The sequence below is a fragment of the Bombina bombina genome, chromosome 4 (assembly GCF_027579735.1).
Source record: "Bombina bombina isolate aBomBom1 chromosome 4, aBomBom1.pri, whole genome shotgun sequence".
NCBI classification, from domain to species: Eukaryota; Metazoa; Chordata; class Amphibia; order Anura; family Bombinatoridae; genus Bombina; species Bombina bombina.
Window position 1 is genome coordinate 908,895,404 of NC_069502.1, and position 14,975 is coordinate 908,910,378.

The following is a 14,975-nucleotide window of genomic DNA, read 5'->3' on the forward strand; positions in this document are numbered from 1 at the left end:
GAATTAAATTAGGATGGCATCGTACCCTGTACAGTGGCCATTTACAGTGTTTTAGAAATGTCGGTCTCGCTGACAGTAGTGAGACTGTTCAGGATCAGGGGTGCCTCCATAAAATGAGATACATGCTGAGATCAGCGTATATCTCATGCTGTTGCTGGATGCCTGAATGTGAGGCTCTATCCAGCAACAATCAAGTATGATTGTTACTATATATACAATCTGTGTGACAGCCAGTTACAGTGATTGTATACTTTAATGCACCCTCGATACTGGCATGCTGCAGTGCATGCTGGTATCAGGCTCTGGGCTTTCTGCCTCAAGAGTCAGGCTGTCCAGTGATGCCCAGTAAAGTGCTCCCAAATAGGGTTTCACAAAATTGCCCTGTTTGTTAAAAATGGTATTTAATATGTATGAGTGCAATTAAAGGGACAGTAAATACCTTCTAAATCCAAGAAATTGTTGTTATTTTGCTATATAGAATAACATATCACACACGCGTAAACGTTTTTAAAACAAATTAACATCCTTTTTACTGTAATTATTTTTTCAATAACCAAATTTAACCTACCATTTGCATTATTAAATGAAACCCAAACTGTTTCTTTCATGATTTAGGTAGAACATATAATTTTAAACAACTTTCCAGTTTACTTCCGTTATCAAATTTGTTTCATTCTCTTGGTATCGTTTGTTGAAGGAGCAGCAATACTCTACTGGTTTCTAACTGAATACGTGGGTGAACCAATGAAAATCGGTGTGTGTGTGTGTATATGTGTATAGCCACCAATCAGCAGCTAGAACCTAGGTTCTTTGCTGCTTCTGAGCTTACCTAGATAAACCTTTCATCAAAGGATAACAAGAAGGAAGCAATTTAAATAATAGAAGTAAATTGGAAAGTTATTTAAAATTGTATGTTCTGTCTAAATCATGAATGTCTAATGATGGCTTTATTGTCCCTTTAAGTCCACAGACAAGTCTGGCAAGTGTCATAAAGTTAGCATAAAATGTTTGTTTTGCAGTTATCTGATAAAGCCAATTTAGGGACAAATATGTAGCAGGACCTGCCTTGATAAATCAGCAGATAGCATTTTAAGTGCAGAGAATAAGAAATTACTCAATTTTCAGAGTGGAATTACATGAAAATAGGGCAAAATAGACAATAAAAATATATTGTAAAGTTATTTCATATGCATAACTTAACATTTTGAATAAAAATATTAAGGTGTTTACTGTCCCTTTTAACAAGCGTGTGGATAATTACAATACAGAGCGAAAATGCCTCTGTCATTTGCATGTGGAAACTGGGGGGGGGGGGGGCGACTCCATCCTTATGGTGTTAATTTCTGTGGAATATGTAGAAGCCACATTTCATGATTTGTACAAAATCTAGAAACCGACTGAACAGAAGAAAAGAATACTTATAATTAATTTGAATTTTAAAGTTTACATCTGTATTGTGTTTTATTTGCAGTTTGTTGAATTGGCAGATCTGAATACTCAGTGGCTTTTTTTTCCTCATTTGTTTTTAAGGACATTCAAGCTGAAATTGACGCCCATAACGATATCTTTAAGACCATTGATGGAAACAGACAAAAGATGGTGAAAGCCTTAGGTTCTTCAGAGGAAGCAGCACTTCTACAGCACAGGCTTGATGATATGAATCTGCGGTGGAATGATCTGAAGGCCAAGTCTTCCAATATCAGGTATAGTTGTTTTATACTACAATACAGTTAGCCCTCAGTTTACGCCGGGGTTAGGTTCCAGGAGGAATGGTTGTAAATTGAAACCCAGTTTCTAATGTAAGTCAATGGGAAGTGAGGGAGTTAGGTTCCAGGCCCCTCCAAAATTGTCATAAGTAACACCTAATACATTATTTTTAAAGCTTTGAAATGAAGACTTTAAATGCTAAACAGCATTATTAACCTAATAATATAGATTATATTATCATCAAACTAAGTTTAATGTGCAAAAACATTTGCTAACAGCACCTAATAAAATAATTACACAACATATTGCATCATCATCAAACTAAGTTTAATGAACAAAAACTTTTTTTACTTGCATTTTTCTGCAATCAGTTCTCTGCTTTGTTAGCATGTTAGATAATATTGGTTCTGCACCTACAGGGAGTGCAGAATTATTAGGCAAATGAGTATTTTGACCACATCATCCTCTTTATGCATGTTGTCTTACTCCAAGCTGTATAGGCTCGAAAGCCTACTACCAATTAAGCATATTAGGTGATGTGCATCTCTGTAATGAGAAGGGGTGTGGTCTAATGACATCAACACCCTATATCAGGTGTGCATAATTATTAGGCAACTTCCATTCCTTTGGCAAAATGGGTCAAAAGAAGGACTTGACAGGCTCAGAAAAGTCAAAAATAGTGAGATATCTTGCAGAGGTATGCAGCACTCTTAAAATTGCAAAACTTCTGAAGCGTGATCATCGAACAATCAAGCGTTTCATTCAAAATAGTCAACAGGGTCGCAAGAAGCGTGTGGAAAAACCAAGGCACAAAATAACTGCCCATGAACTGAGAAAAGTCAAGCGTGCAGCTGCCAAGATGCCACTTGCCACCAGTTTGGCCATATTTCAGAGCTGCAACATCACTGGAGTGCCCAAAAGCACAAGGTGTGCAATACAATAGAGACATGGCCAAGGTAAGAAAGGCTGAAAGACGACCACTACTGAACAAGACACACAAGCTGAAACGTCAAAACTGGGCCAAGAAATATCTCAAGACTGATTTTTCTAAGGTTTTATGGACTGATGAAATGAGAGTGAGTCTTGATGGGCCAGATGGATGGGCCCGTGGCTGGATTGGTAAAGGGCAGAGAGCTCCAGTCCGACTCAGATGCCAGCAAGGTGGAGGTGGAGTACTGGTTTGGGCTGGTATCATCAAAGATGAGCTTGTGGGGCCTTTTCGGGTTGAGGATGGAGTCAAGCTCAACTCCCAGTCCTACTGCCAGTTTCTGGAAGACACCTTCTTCAAGCAGTGGTACAGGAAGAAGTCTGCATCCTTCAAGAAAAACATGATTTTCATGCAGGACAATGCTCCATCACACGCGTCCAAGTACTCCACAGCGTGGCTGGCAAGAAAGGGTATAAAAGAAGAAAATCTAATGACATGGCCTCCTTGTTCACCTGATCTGAACCCCATTGAGAACCTGTGGTCCATCATCAAATGTGAGATTTACAAGGAGGGAAAACAGTACACCTCTCTGAACAGTGTCTGGGAGGCTGTGGTTGCTGCTGCACGCAATGTTGATGGTGAACAGATCAAAACACTGACAGAATCCATGGATGGCAGGCTTTTGAGTGTCCTTGCAAAGAAAGGTGGCTATATTGGTCACTGATTTGTTTTTGTTTTGTTTTTGAATGTCAGAAATGTATATTTGTGAATGTTGAGATGTTATATTGGTTTCACTGGTAAAAATAAATAATTGAAATGGGTATATATTTGTTTTTTGTTAAGTTGCCTAATAATTATGCACAGTAATAGTCACCTGCACACACAGATATCCCCCTAAAATAGCTATAACTAAAAACAAACTAAAAACTACTTCCAAAACTATTCAGCTTTGATATTAATGAGTTTTTTGGGTTCATTGAGAACATGGTGGTTGTTCAATAATAAAATTAATCCTCAAAAATACAACTTGCCTAATAATTCTGCACTCCCTGTATTCTATGCATTTCAATCTGCAGTGATTAATAAGCAGTTAGGCACACTCACCTCAAGCAGCTGGACAGGAAGATAATAGGGAAGTGGCTGCTAAATCTTGTTGCTCGATAGCTAATGTCTGCTCTGTGTACACAGATCAATTTCAGTCTGCAAAACAAGCGGACAGCTCCACCTACTGGCTATTTTAATTAGTGCACTGATTTCCAAAGCTTTTCAATAGCAGTCACATGACTGAAAAAAAGGTTGTTATTCTGAAACGGCGCAAATTGAACCTGCGTAAACCGAGGGCCGTCTGTATATATATTTGGATTTATTTCTTGTATCTCTAACCACTGCCAAGTGACCTGTACATTCATGCTGGTAAACTATGATGTAAACTTTTCTGCTGAACTGGTTTAGAATCACTGCTTTAAAGGGACAGTATACTGTAAAATTGTTTTATCCTTAAAGTATTTTAATTATTTGTTATACCAGCTGCAAAGTATAGAATGTATGAGAAATTGCATCAGTTTCATTTGTGTATGAAATAGCTGGTTGGTTTTGTGCTTTGAAGCCACAACTTATTAAAATGGGTTGAGCTTGCAGGTAAAATCAGATCTCATTATTTTATCACTTTATATACACACACTTGCTTCCTTTTTTGTATTTTTTAAAAAAAATGTATTTATCTATTAATTCTGTGGTGTTTTGTAGGCATGTTTTTGATGCTTGTATCACTCACAGTGGAAATAGCTCTATTAGCTGAGAAGTGAATACTTAAAATATATAATCAGCTCCCTTAATGGACCTTAAAGGGTCATTAAATACAGCAGAATTGCATAATCAACAAATGCATAATAGATAGACAATACAATATCACTTATTCTGAATTTTAAATTTGTCAGAAAAAAATTAACTACAGTAATTTGAAAGTTCCTTCCATTTTTCCCTCCCCCTGTATCATGTGACAGAAATTAGCCAATCACAAAAGTCATATAGGTATCTACTGGACTAGATTTATCAAAGGTTCCTGCTGCAAGTTTGGTCATACGAGCCTGCAAGGGAGTTAAGGGAGCTGATTTAAGAGAGAGTTAAAAAGCAGAGGTCATCAGACCACTGCTTCTTAACCCATTGCGTCACTTGTTATGTGACGTATCTCAATCACCCCAGACTTTTCCGACCAGGGAGATTGACAGCCCATGCTCAAACACGAGGCGGCATTGCACACTAGCTGTAATGTGCAGTGTTAAATACGGGGAAGCAATGCTGGGCGTACAGAGGCGAAGATGTACGCTCCTGTCTGCTGAACTTTGATAAATCTGGCCCACTGTGATCTCTTGCACATGTTCAGTTGGAGTTGGTGCCTCAGAAAGTGTACACATAAAAAGATTTTTCTTATACTGTAATTATTTTGTTTTAATTGCATGTTCGATCTGAATCTTGAATGTTTAACTTTGACTCTAGTATCCTTTAAACTAGTGCATGTGACTTGGGCAGGTACAGCTCTTGAGTTATGATGTTGAAACAAGTTTTTCTGAGAGATATTAGTTTCACAGTTTCCCCCCCCCCCCCCAACTCATTAATATTATTGTTATTAATAGCATTATTATTATTATCATTTTCAGTACTTTAGATAGCTGCTGGTTTGCAATATGTCCTCTATTTCAGAAATATGTTATGAGTACTTTGCGCATCTTTGTGAACAAGGCAGTTTGCATTTTGTTTAATTCTTTGCACAGCATGTAAGGTTGCAACTTCCTAACGTTTCCCTAATAGATATATGCTTCAAACTGCTGAAATGTAACAAGCACATCTTATTAATAAGATATTATAGCACTGAAATAAATGTATGGCTTTTTAAGTAGGTGATCTTGGAGAAAATCCTGATTTCAGGTCAGAAATAATGATCTGTGGCTTCTGTTGGGAAGTAATTATGCTCAGTTGATAACAGACTGCAAATCTAAACTGGGAAGTCCTCAGGTTATTTTTTAATTGAAAGCAATGTGATTTCAAAAATAGTAAAACAAAAAAGAAATGACACACATTCCAGTTAGTTCTGAGCCCCACTTGTTAAAATAATTTTGATTTGATCTGATTTTAAAAGGATAGCATCATTCCAAAACAATTATATTTATTTGTTAAAGAGCATTGGCAGCATTTGGCAGTTTTATAACTCTTCAGTTTAGTGTGGTGTTTAGTTAAAATGAACATAAATTAAAAAGATAAATTTCATGAATAAGGGAAAACATGCACGCACACGCCACTGTACCAACATTTTTCTTTCATGATTCGGATAGAGAATACAATTTAAAAAAAGTTTCCAATTTACTGCTATTATCAGCTTTTCTTTGTTCTTTTGTTATTCTTTGTTGAAGAGATATCTAGCTAGGTAGCGGGCACATGTCTGCACTACATGACAGGAATTAGTGCTGCCATCTAGTGTTTTTGCTAATGTAATGCATTGTTGCAAAACTGCTGCCGTATAGTGCTGCAGATTGAATGTTTTGTGTTTTATGTCCCTTTAATGAAGTGTGCAGATTTAGTGAGTTTTCATTGGTCTACTGATTTCAGTGCTATTTTTGTTTTGTTTGATATTTTGTATTTGAAGAGGTTAAAGGGACATGAAACCAAAGTTTTTATTTCATGATTCAGATAGAGCATATCATTTTAAACAGCTTTCCAATTTACTTCTATTATCTAATTCACTTAATTATCTTTTTATCCTTTGTTGAAAGAGCAGTAATACACTACTGGGGGCTAGCTTAAAGCTAATGACAAGAGGCATATATGTGCAGCCATCAAGCAGCAGCTTCTGAGCCTACCTAGGTATACTTTTCAATGAAGAATACAAAGAGAACAAAACAAATTAGATAAGAGCTATAAAATGGAAAATTGTTTAAAATTGCATGCTCTGAGCGTGAGAAAAAATTCAGATTTCACGTCCCATTAATTCTATTCTGGGTGCTGTGTGTTATTTTACATTTTCCAATATTAGAAGGGATAGGAAAGTCAAAATTAAACTTGCATGATTCAGATAGAGCATGTCATTTTAAGACACTTTTAAATTATATTTTCAAATGTGCTTCGTTCTCCTGGTATCCTTTGTTGAAATTTAAATATACTATACTATTGAGAGCTAGCTGCTGATTGGTGCCTGTACACATTTGTGTATTGTGATTGGCTAACTAGGTGTGTCCATCTAGCTGTCACTAGTGCAATGTTGTTCCTTTAGCAAAGGATAACAAAGGAATGAAGCGAGTAAATTGCAAAGTTGTTTAAAATTGTATGTTCTGTCCTAATCATGAAATAAACTTTTGGGGTTTATTGTCCCTTTAAACAACTGGGCATTGTCAGTGACAGCTTTTGTCAGTAAGGGCTGAAATTAGCAAGCTGCAGAGGTACAGGCATGTTCATGTGAGCCTGCAAAACTGGTTGTTAAAGGGACACTGAAGTAAAAATTAACTTTCATGATTCAGAAAGAGCAGCAGTTTTAAGACACTTTCCCGTTTACTTCATATATCATTTTTTTTTATATTCACACTTTCTGGAGAACAAGTTCCTACTGAGCATGTGCACAAGCTCACAGGATATACGTATGCTAGTCTGTGATTGGCTGATATCTGTCACATGATACAGGGGACTGGAAAATGGGAGAAAAAATTTAAATTTGCCAGAAAAAAAATCTACTGCTTATTTAAAATTCAGAGTATTTTTATTATGCATTTGTTAATCAGGGCTGTCTTTAACAGAGGACAAAAGGGGAAGCTGCCCAGGGCCCAGTCTTTGTTGTGGGGCCCAAGAGTATAAAAAAATAAATAAAAAAAAAATATTTTTTTTTTTTGGTTCATGCCAGACTGCTGATGTCATGTGACATGGGGGGGGGTGTCACACAGTCAGTCCTAATACTGTCAGTCAAAAGTTCTCTGATTATATTTGTCATGTGACATGCCAAGCTAGTGCCATGTGCCTAACTCAGCATCCAGACAATCCCACTGCATTAGAAAAGGTCCTGCTGGGGTTACCACTGTTACCAGGTAACTGCTCTGGTGGTGGGGATTGTTCAGGGTAGGGCTGAATGCAGCAGAAAGCTGGAGCGGCAGGCACATGAGAATTTGAACATCTGCAGCTGCAGACACTGCTCTCTTCAGTCTTGAGGCTGTGTGACTCGTCTCACACTGTATCCCTGCAGCCTTGGACAGACAGCATCCAGTGTGCTTGTTCCCTTAGCCCTGCTCTTTCTGCTGGGTCCCTCAGATTAACTAACTGAAATTTGTTTGAGGAACAGTGCTTTGTAGAAAGGTGTCATTGAGAAGATTAAGTGAGTGCACACATGCCCCCTCCCCATGCAGCATCATCTAGTGCAGGGTGAGAGGGAACTTGTTCCTAGCAGAGAAGTGACATGTGCTGCTGTGGTTGATGTATAATGTCATGCTGATACTTCACACATTAAGGTAAGGTTTATTTCTAAAGATTTTTTTATCTTTGTCTCAGATTTTATAGCTTCCCATAGTAGTTCTGCTGTTCCAGTCAGTAAACTTATATTTGTCTGCACCTCCATGCTTCCTCCTCAGTCTTTACCTTGCTTTACTCCTGATGGCTGCCCTAAATCTCATTAACCAGCTAACCTCACACCAGAATCACATTCAAAAGCATCGGCTTGATTGATTATATGATCCATTGCTGATCTTGTTCTCCCCAAATGCCAGGATTTCCCCTTACAGGTCAGACACGCCTCAGTATACTGCACAGTGCACACATACTTTGTATTTTTAATATTGGCCCCAGTACAGATTACTAGAGCCTTTTCCACTTTTATTGGAAATAAAAACAAACAAACACCCCATCTAAATGAATTCTGTGAGATGCCATGTAGTTGCCGTTTATTTAACGTGTGCTGTTTGTTATGCCAAGTGTGGTTATATTAATATGTATGCTGTAAAGTATGTGTGTGTAAGAGGGAATATGTGTGTTTGTGTGTATATGTGTATGCTCTGGAGAGTGTGTGTTTGTGTGTACATGTGTATGCTCTGGAGAGTGTGTGTTTGTGTGTACATGTGTATGCTCTGGAGAGTGTTTGTATGTAAGTGTGTGCTCTGGAGAGTGTGTGTGTGTACATGTATATGTGTATGCTCTGGAGAGTGTGTGTGTATATGGGTTTAGGGGAGTTTGTTAGGCATTCCCTTGGTATTCATGAAAGTGGTAATTTTGCTGTACAGTGGCTGTCTAAACAATAAATATGTAGTGAATATCCCAAAACTGTTGAGATGCTTTTTGGTGGGCCCAAAAGAAATTCTTGCACTGGGGCCCTGTAGACATTAGGTCAGCTAATGATTTTTACTATGCGATGCCGTGCATCACATTAAATTTTATGTACTTAAAAAATATATACTGTATAATATATAAATAAATTAAAAAAACAAAATTTTATTAATTAGTAATTAAATATATAAAATTAATTTACAGTGGAGGAATTTATATATATATTTATTTACTTATTAGCACTGCTTAGGTCCAGTTATAATACTGCAATTTATTTCATTTTTTTTTAAAATGATTAGCCCAGCAGTGGATGATCCACTGCTGGGCTAATCATTTAAAAAATATATATATAAAATACATTGATTTAGTTGTTTTTGTAATGTTGGGGTGCCCAAGAAAATGTTTGCCCAGGGTCCAGTTAATATTAAAGACGGCCCTGGTGTTAATTATGCAATTCTATGTATTTAGTGGTCCTTTAAGAAGCAGTGATAGTAAGTTAAATCACCACAAACTTGTTTGTCTGGGTTGATTGACAGGCTGGGGCAGCACTGGCAATTATCTCCTTGTGCAAAATAAGTTATTGCCGCAAACATGGGAACGTTGTCAGCCTTTTCTGATGATAACTCGGGACCAAAGTATAAAGCAATTCCTACAAACGTTTTTGAATTGATCAAACACACAGGCTCTCACTAAAAACAGTTTACTTAACTTAAAAGCTGCTTCAAGATTTTAAATCCCAGATTGCTTGTTGAAGACTATTTTTAGTGCATTTCTGTGATGTACTTTGTATATTGTCTCTTTAATGACATGACCCAGCTTCTCTTACTCAAATAAAGTGACTGCAGATTAAACCGCTGAGCATTTTATGCGCACATTGTCCTAAGTGATGCATTAGTCAACAAGGGAGCTCTCCAAATCAATGGTTTATTCATAGACAAATGCTGTAATGTAAAAGTCTGTTAAAGGGAAACTAAACCCAATTTTTTTTTTGTGATTCAAACAGAGCAAGCAATTTTAAGCAACTTTCTAATTTACTCCTATTATCAAATTTTCTTCATTCTCTTGGTATCTCTATTTGAAATGCAAGAATGTAAGTTTAGATGCCGGCCCATTTTTGGTGAATAACCTGGGTTATTCTTGCTGATTGGTGGATAAATTAATATACCAATAAAAAAGTGCTGTCCATAGTTCTGAACCAAAAAAGAAGCTTAGATGCGTTCTTTTTCAAATAAAGATAGCAAGAGAACAAAGAAAAAATGATAATGGGAGTAAATTAGAAAGTTGCTTAAAATTGCATGCTCTATCTGAATCACAAAAGAAAAAAATTGGGTTCAGTGTCCCTTTAAGCAAAGCACAAAAATGCAGTTAAGTGGCTGTAGTTGAAACATAAGATAGCATTGCAGGAAAAATATATCAGGCAACAAATAGCAACATTTAGCGTGTATGTCTCAGCGTTATGGAATTTCTTAAGATATCTTTTCAAAACAGTCCTTGCAAATGGGTTATCTCTCAGAAAAGGTCAAGCCTAGTATGTTGACATTATGTAGCATTACATCATCTCTCTTGGTACCTCTGGAATGTGTTTTAGATTAAAATGATCTGAAACAGTGTTTTATAGTTATAATGTGTAGTAGTAAAACAGTCTATATATTTCTATGATCTACTTTTGTATTTATTTATTTTCATTGGGTACTGTGAAATCTTTTGACATAGCACAATTATACCATAGGCTAGTAGGCCAAAAAACACCTGTCCTGGGAAAATAGGGACAGTTGGGGAATATGATACATGGAATATTACACTAGGGAATGTATGTAAAGAATATTACACTTGGAAATGTATGTAAAGGGATAATACATGGAATATTACACTTGGACATGTATATAAAGAGATAATACATAGAATATTACACTTGGACATATAAGTAAAGGGATAATACATGGAATATTACACTTGGACATGTATATAAAGAGATAATACATGGAATATTACACTTGGACATGTATGTAAAGAGATAAAACATAGAATATTACACTTGGACATATGTGTAAAGAAATAATACAGGGGATATTACACTTGGATATGTATGTAAAAAGATAATACATGGCCTCTCAATTAAACCACAAACTTCCCAAGTATTTTGCGAGGTCAAGGGATCCTCAAGCGGAACGGGTAGATGTTCTGGAAGTTCCCTGGCCCTATTGTAGAGTGATAGCAGGAACTGTCATCAGCGATCCCTGATGACAGTTGATCAGTGATTCTTATAGTCTCTGCTTGGCCTCGCAGAACTTGATTTGCTGACTTAGTTCAAATGTCCTCTTCTCCTCTGTGGTCTCTTCCTCTTCATCAAGACCTTGTGTCTCAAGGTCCATTTTATCATCTCTCATCATGATGGCTTGGAGATTGAATGAATAATTTTGAGACAACAGGGTTTTTCAGATTCAGTGATAAATACTTTAATTGAGGCTAAAAAGACGGTCACGGGTAAGATCTGTCTGAAGATCTGGAAGGTTTTCCTTTCCTGGTATGGACGGCACAATTTTTGTTGGCATTCTTTTGGAATTCCTAAAATTCTGCAATTTTTACAGGAAGTTTTGGACAAGAGCTTATCGGCTAGTTCTTTAAAGGGTCAAATCTTGGCTCTCTTTGTTTTGTTTCATTAAAAGATCCCTAAACTTCATGATATACAAAGTCTTGTTCAAGCTTTAATCAGATTAAGACAGATTACAAAAGCCTATCTCTCCTTGAAACCTCAACTTGAACCTATGCATTCCCTTGATATGCAATTTCTATCAGCTCAGATTATTGGCCATTTCATCAGCTAGAAGAGTTTCTGAGCTTTCTGTCCTTTCTTGTAATTCTCCTTATCTAGTTTTCCATCAGGATAAGGAAGTTTTAAGAACTAGTTTGATTTTTTTTTAACCAAAATTAGTAGAAAAATTGTAGTTCCTTCTCTTTATCCAAATCCAAAAAATTCTAAGGAAACACTTTTACATAATTTGGATGTAGTTCATGCTATAAAGTTTTATCTTCATGTTACTGAGGATTTAAGACAATCATGTAGTCTATTTATTAATTTCTCAGGTCCACAGAAAGGTCAGAAGAATTCATCTGTTTCTCTAGCTTCATAGTTGAAGTTTTTGATCCATAAAGCTTACTTGGTAGTGGAGAGTCTCCTCCAAAACGTATTACTGCTCATTCTACCAGATAAGTTTCTGCTTCCAGGGCTTTTTCGGAAGCTTCTTTTAGTAGGAAAGTCCTCTAGGCTGCAGTGTCTAGAAATTAGATGCCTGCTTTCTTTTTGCCCCGCCCTCATTATTTGTGGACTCTCATCACGTGAAAGAAAACAAAAGTTATGTATACCTTATAATTTATTTTCTTTCAAGATGGTGAGAGTCCTCAAGGCCTGCTCTAATTTATTTGTAATTTTTCTTCTTTTATGGCAGCAGTTTTATTTTTGCACCTCATTTCCCTTTTCTGTCCTTTCCTACCTTATTTTCTATTTCTTCTTTTTGGCCACATGTTAAACTGGATAATAAGTGAGGTGGGAGGTATGGAATACTCTTGGTGTTTTCGGAAATCTTTGCCTCCTCCTAATTGCCAGGAGTTGAATCCCAGAAGTAATGGATTTGTGGACGCTCACCACCCTAAAAGAAACACAAGGAAAGCATACATGTTGTTTTTACTTTAGGTCATGTGCAAGTGGATTCTTCTCTTGCTCTGTGTACTGGCAGTGACACACAGTGTGACATCACATGTACTCAGAGCCTGCTTAACGGGACACTGAACCCAAATTTTTTCTTTCGTGATTCAGATAGAGCATGACATTTTAAACAACTTTCTAATTTACTCCTATTATCAAATTTTCTTTATTCTCTTGGTATCTTTATTTGAAATGCAAGAATGTAATTTAAAATGCCAGCCCATTTTTGGTGAACAACCTGGGTTGTCCTTGCTGATTGGTGGATAAATTCATCCACCAATAAAAAGTGCTGTCCAGAGTACTGAATCAAGAAAAAAGCTTAGATGCCTTCTTTTTCAAATAAAGATAGCTAGAGAACGAAGAAAATTTGATAATAGGAGTAAATTAGAAAGTTGCTTAAAATTGCATGCTCTAGCTGAATCATGAAAGAAAAAATTTGGGTTCAGTGTCGCTTTAAGATAAGAGTAGTACTCACTGTTCTCAGGGGTTTCATATATGGTAAAATATTATCACAAAACCTGTCATAACTTATTGTCTAAGTAGCAGTTCTTGAGAGGTGCAAAAAGCCTCCCTCCCCCCAAAATATTTTAGGCTTGGACCCTCATTGTGCTGATGGTCGGAGAATAGAGTTTAGTTGCCCCCACCCAACTGTCACACTTTTTTATGTGCAACATCTCCAGTACTGCAGCTCCACACTTCTTTATTCCAGCTTTCCACAATAAAACCTGGACTGCCCAACCACACCCTAATTTACCAAAGCCGGGCTTACAATTCAATGATCATTTGGACCCTGGTTCTTTTTTTTTTACTTTTGAAACTGTTGTGAATGTCTTGGTTTTCATTTGCTGTAACATATTTAGAATATAAATCAAAAGAATTCTTTAGAACTGTTTGTAGTTAAAAAAAAATAAAAAAAAATTAACTACCACAAAATTGTGTTCGTAAAACGCTCAGTTGTATTCATCTTGTGGTTTTTATTTTACACAGAACTCACTTAGAGGCAAGTGCTGATAAATGGAATAGGTTGTTGAAGTCACTGGAAGACCTCCTGCACTGGTTAGACGTTAGAGATGATGAACTGAAAAAACAAATGCCTGTGGGTGGAGATGTTCCCACGGTACAGCAACAGAATGAGTTTTGCAAGGTAAGACTATAATATATTTTTTGCATGAAAAAAAAACTGTGTTAAATGTGTTAAAGGGGCAGTCTAGTCCAAAATAAACTTTTATGATTCAGATAGGGCATGCCATTTTAAACAACTTTCCAATTTACTTTAAGCACCAATTTTGCTTTGTTCTCTTGGTATTCTTGGTATTCTTAGTTGAAAACTAAACTTAGTAGGTTCATATGCTTAGACCTTGAAGGCCGCCTCTTCTCTGAATGCATTTTGACAGTTTTTCTCTACTAGGGGGTGTTAGTTCATGTGTGTCATATAGATAACTGTGCTCATGCAGGTGGAGTTACCTAGGAGTCCGCACTGATTGGCTAAAATGCAAGTCTGTCAAAAGAACTGAAATAAGGGGGCAGTCTGCAGGGGCTTAGATATAAGGTAATCAGAGGTAAAAAGTGTTTTAATATAGCTGTATTGGTTATGCAAAACTAGGGAATGGATAATTAAGGGATTATCTATCTTTCAAAACAATAACAATTCTGGTGTAGACTGTCCCTTTAAGAGAGCATATAAACTGACCTTTTAGGTTTGACATTTTGCTGTTTATGTTTTTCTGTTAAAGTGATTGTAAAGTTTAGTGAATAAGTGCATTGTAACTAAAAGTGATCTTAAAATCAGGGGCACTTTCATTCATTAAACTTTACATTGAAGCTTATTTTTTAAAATACTTACCTTTGCGTTATGGTAAACATAACGCTGATCCTCCGCCCGCAGCTCCTGCTTTCATTAGGATATCGATGACGATCCAGGTTCCTCCAACCATTGTGTGCCTCACGAGCTGCACGCCAAAGGGGGCACAACGATTGGTGAAATCCGGACTCGTTATCGATCTGCTAAAGAAAGCAGGAGCTATGGGCGGGGGATCAGGGTTATGTTTACCATAACGCAAAGGTAAGTATTTTCTCCAACATAGGTGTGTCCGGTCCACGGCGTCATCCTTACTTGTGGGATATTCTCTTCCCCAACAGGAAATGGCAAAGAGCCCAGCAAAGCTGGTCACATGATCCCTCCTAGGCTCCGCCTACCCCAGTCATTCTCTTTGCCGTTGTACAGGCAACATCTCCACGGAGATGGCTTAGAGTTTTTAGTGTTTAACTGTAGTTTTTATTATTCAATCAAGAGTTTGTTATTTTAAAATAGTGCTGGTATGTACTATTTACTCAGAAACAGAAAAG

The 14,975-nt window shown here is 36.9% G+C and overlaps 1 protein-coding gene across 5 annotated transcripts in view; it reads left to right on the forward strand.

Annotated features, from left to right (window-relative positions):
- UTRN (utrophin) overlaps positions 1 to 14,975 on the forward strand; it is a 1,395,536-nt gene that overhangs the window by 827,926 nt on the left and 552,635 nt on the right. For all 5 annotated transcript variants that reach the window (XM_053711837.1, XM_053711835.1, XM_053711836.1 and 2 more), the window contains 2 exons: positions 1,531 to 1,703; positions 13,617 to 13,773. In XM_053711837.1, the coding sequence (XP_053567812.1) occupies positions 1,531 to 1,703; positions 13,617 to 13,773 (330 nt within the window). The remainder of the gene's footprint in view (positions 1 to 1,530; positions 1,704 to 13,616; positions 13,774 to 14,975) is intronic.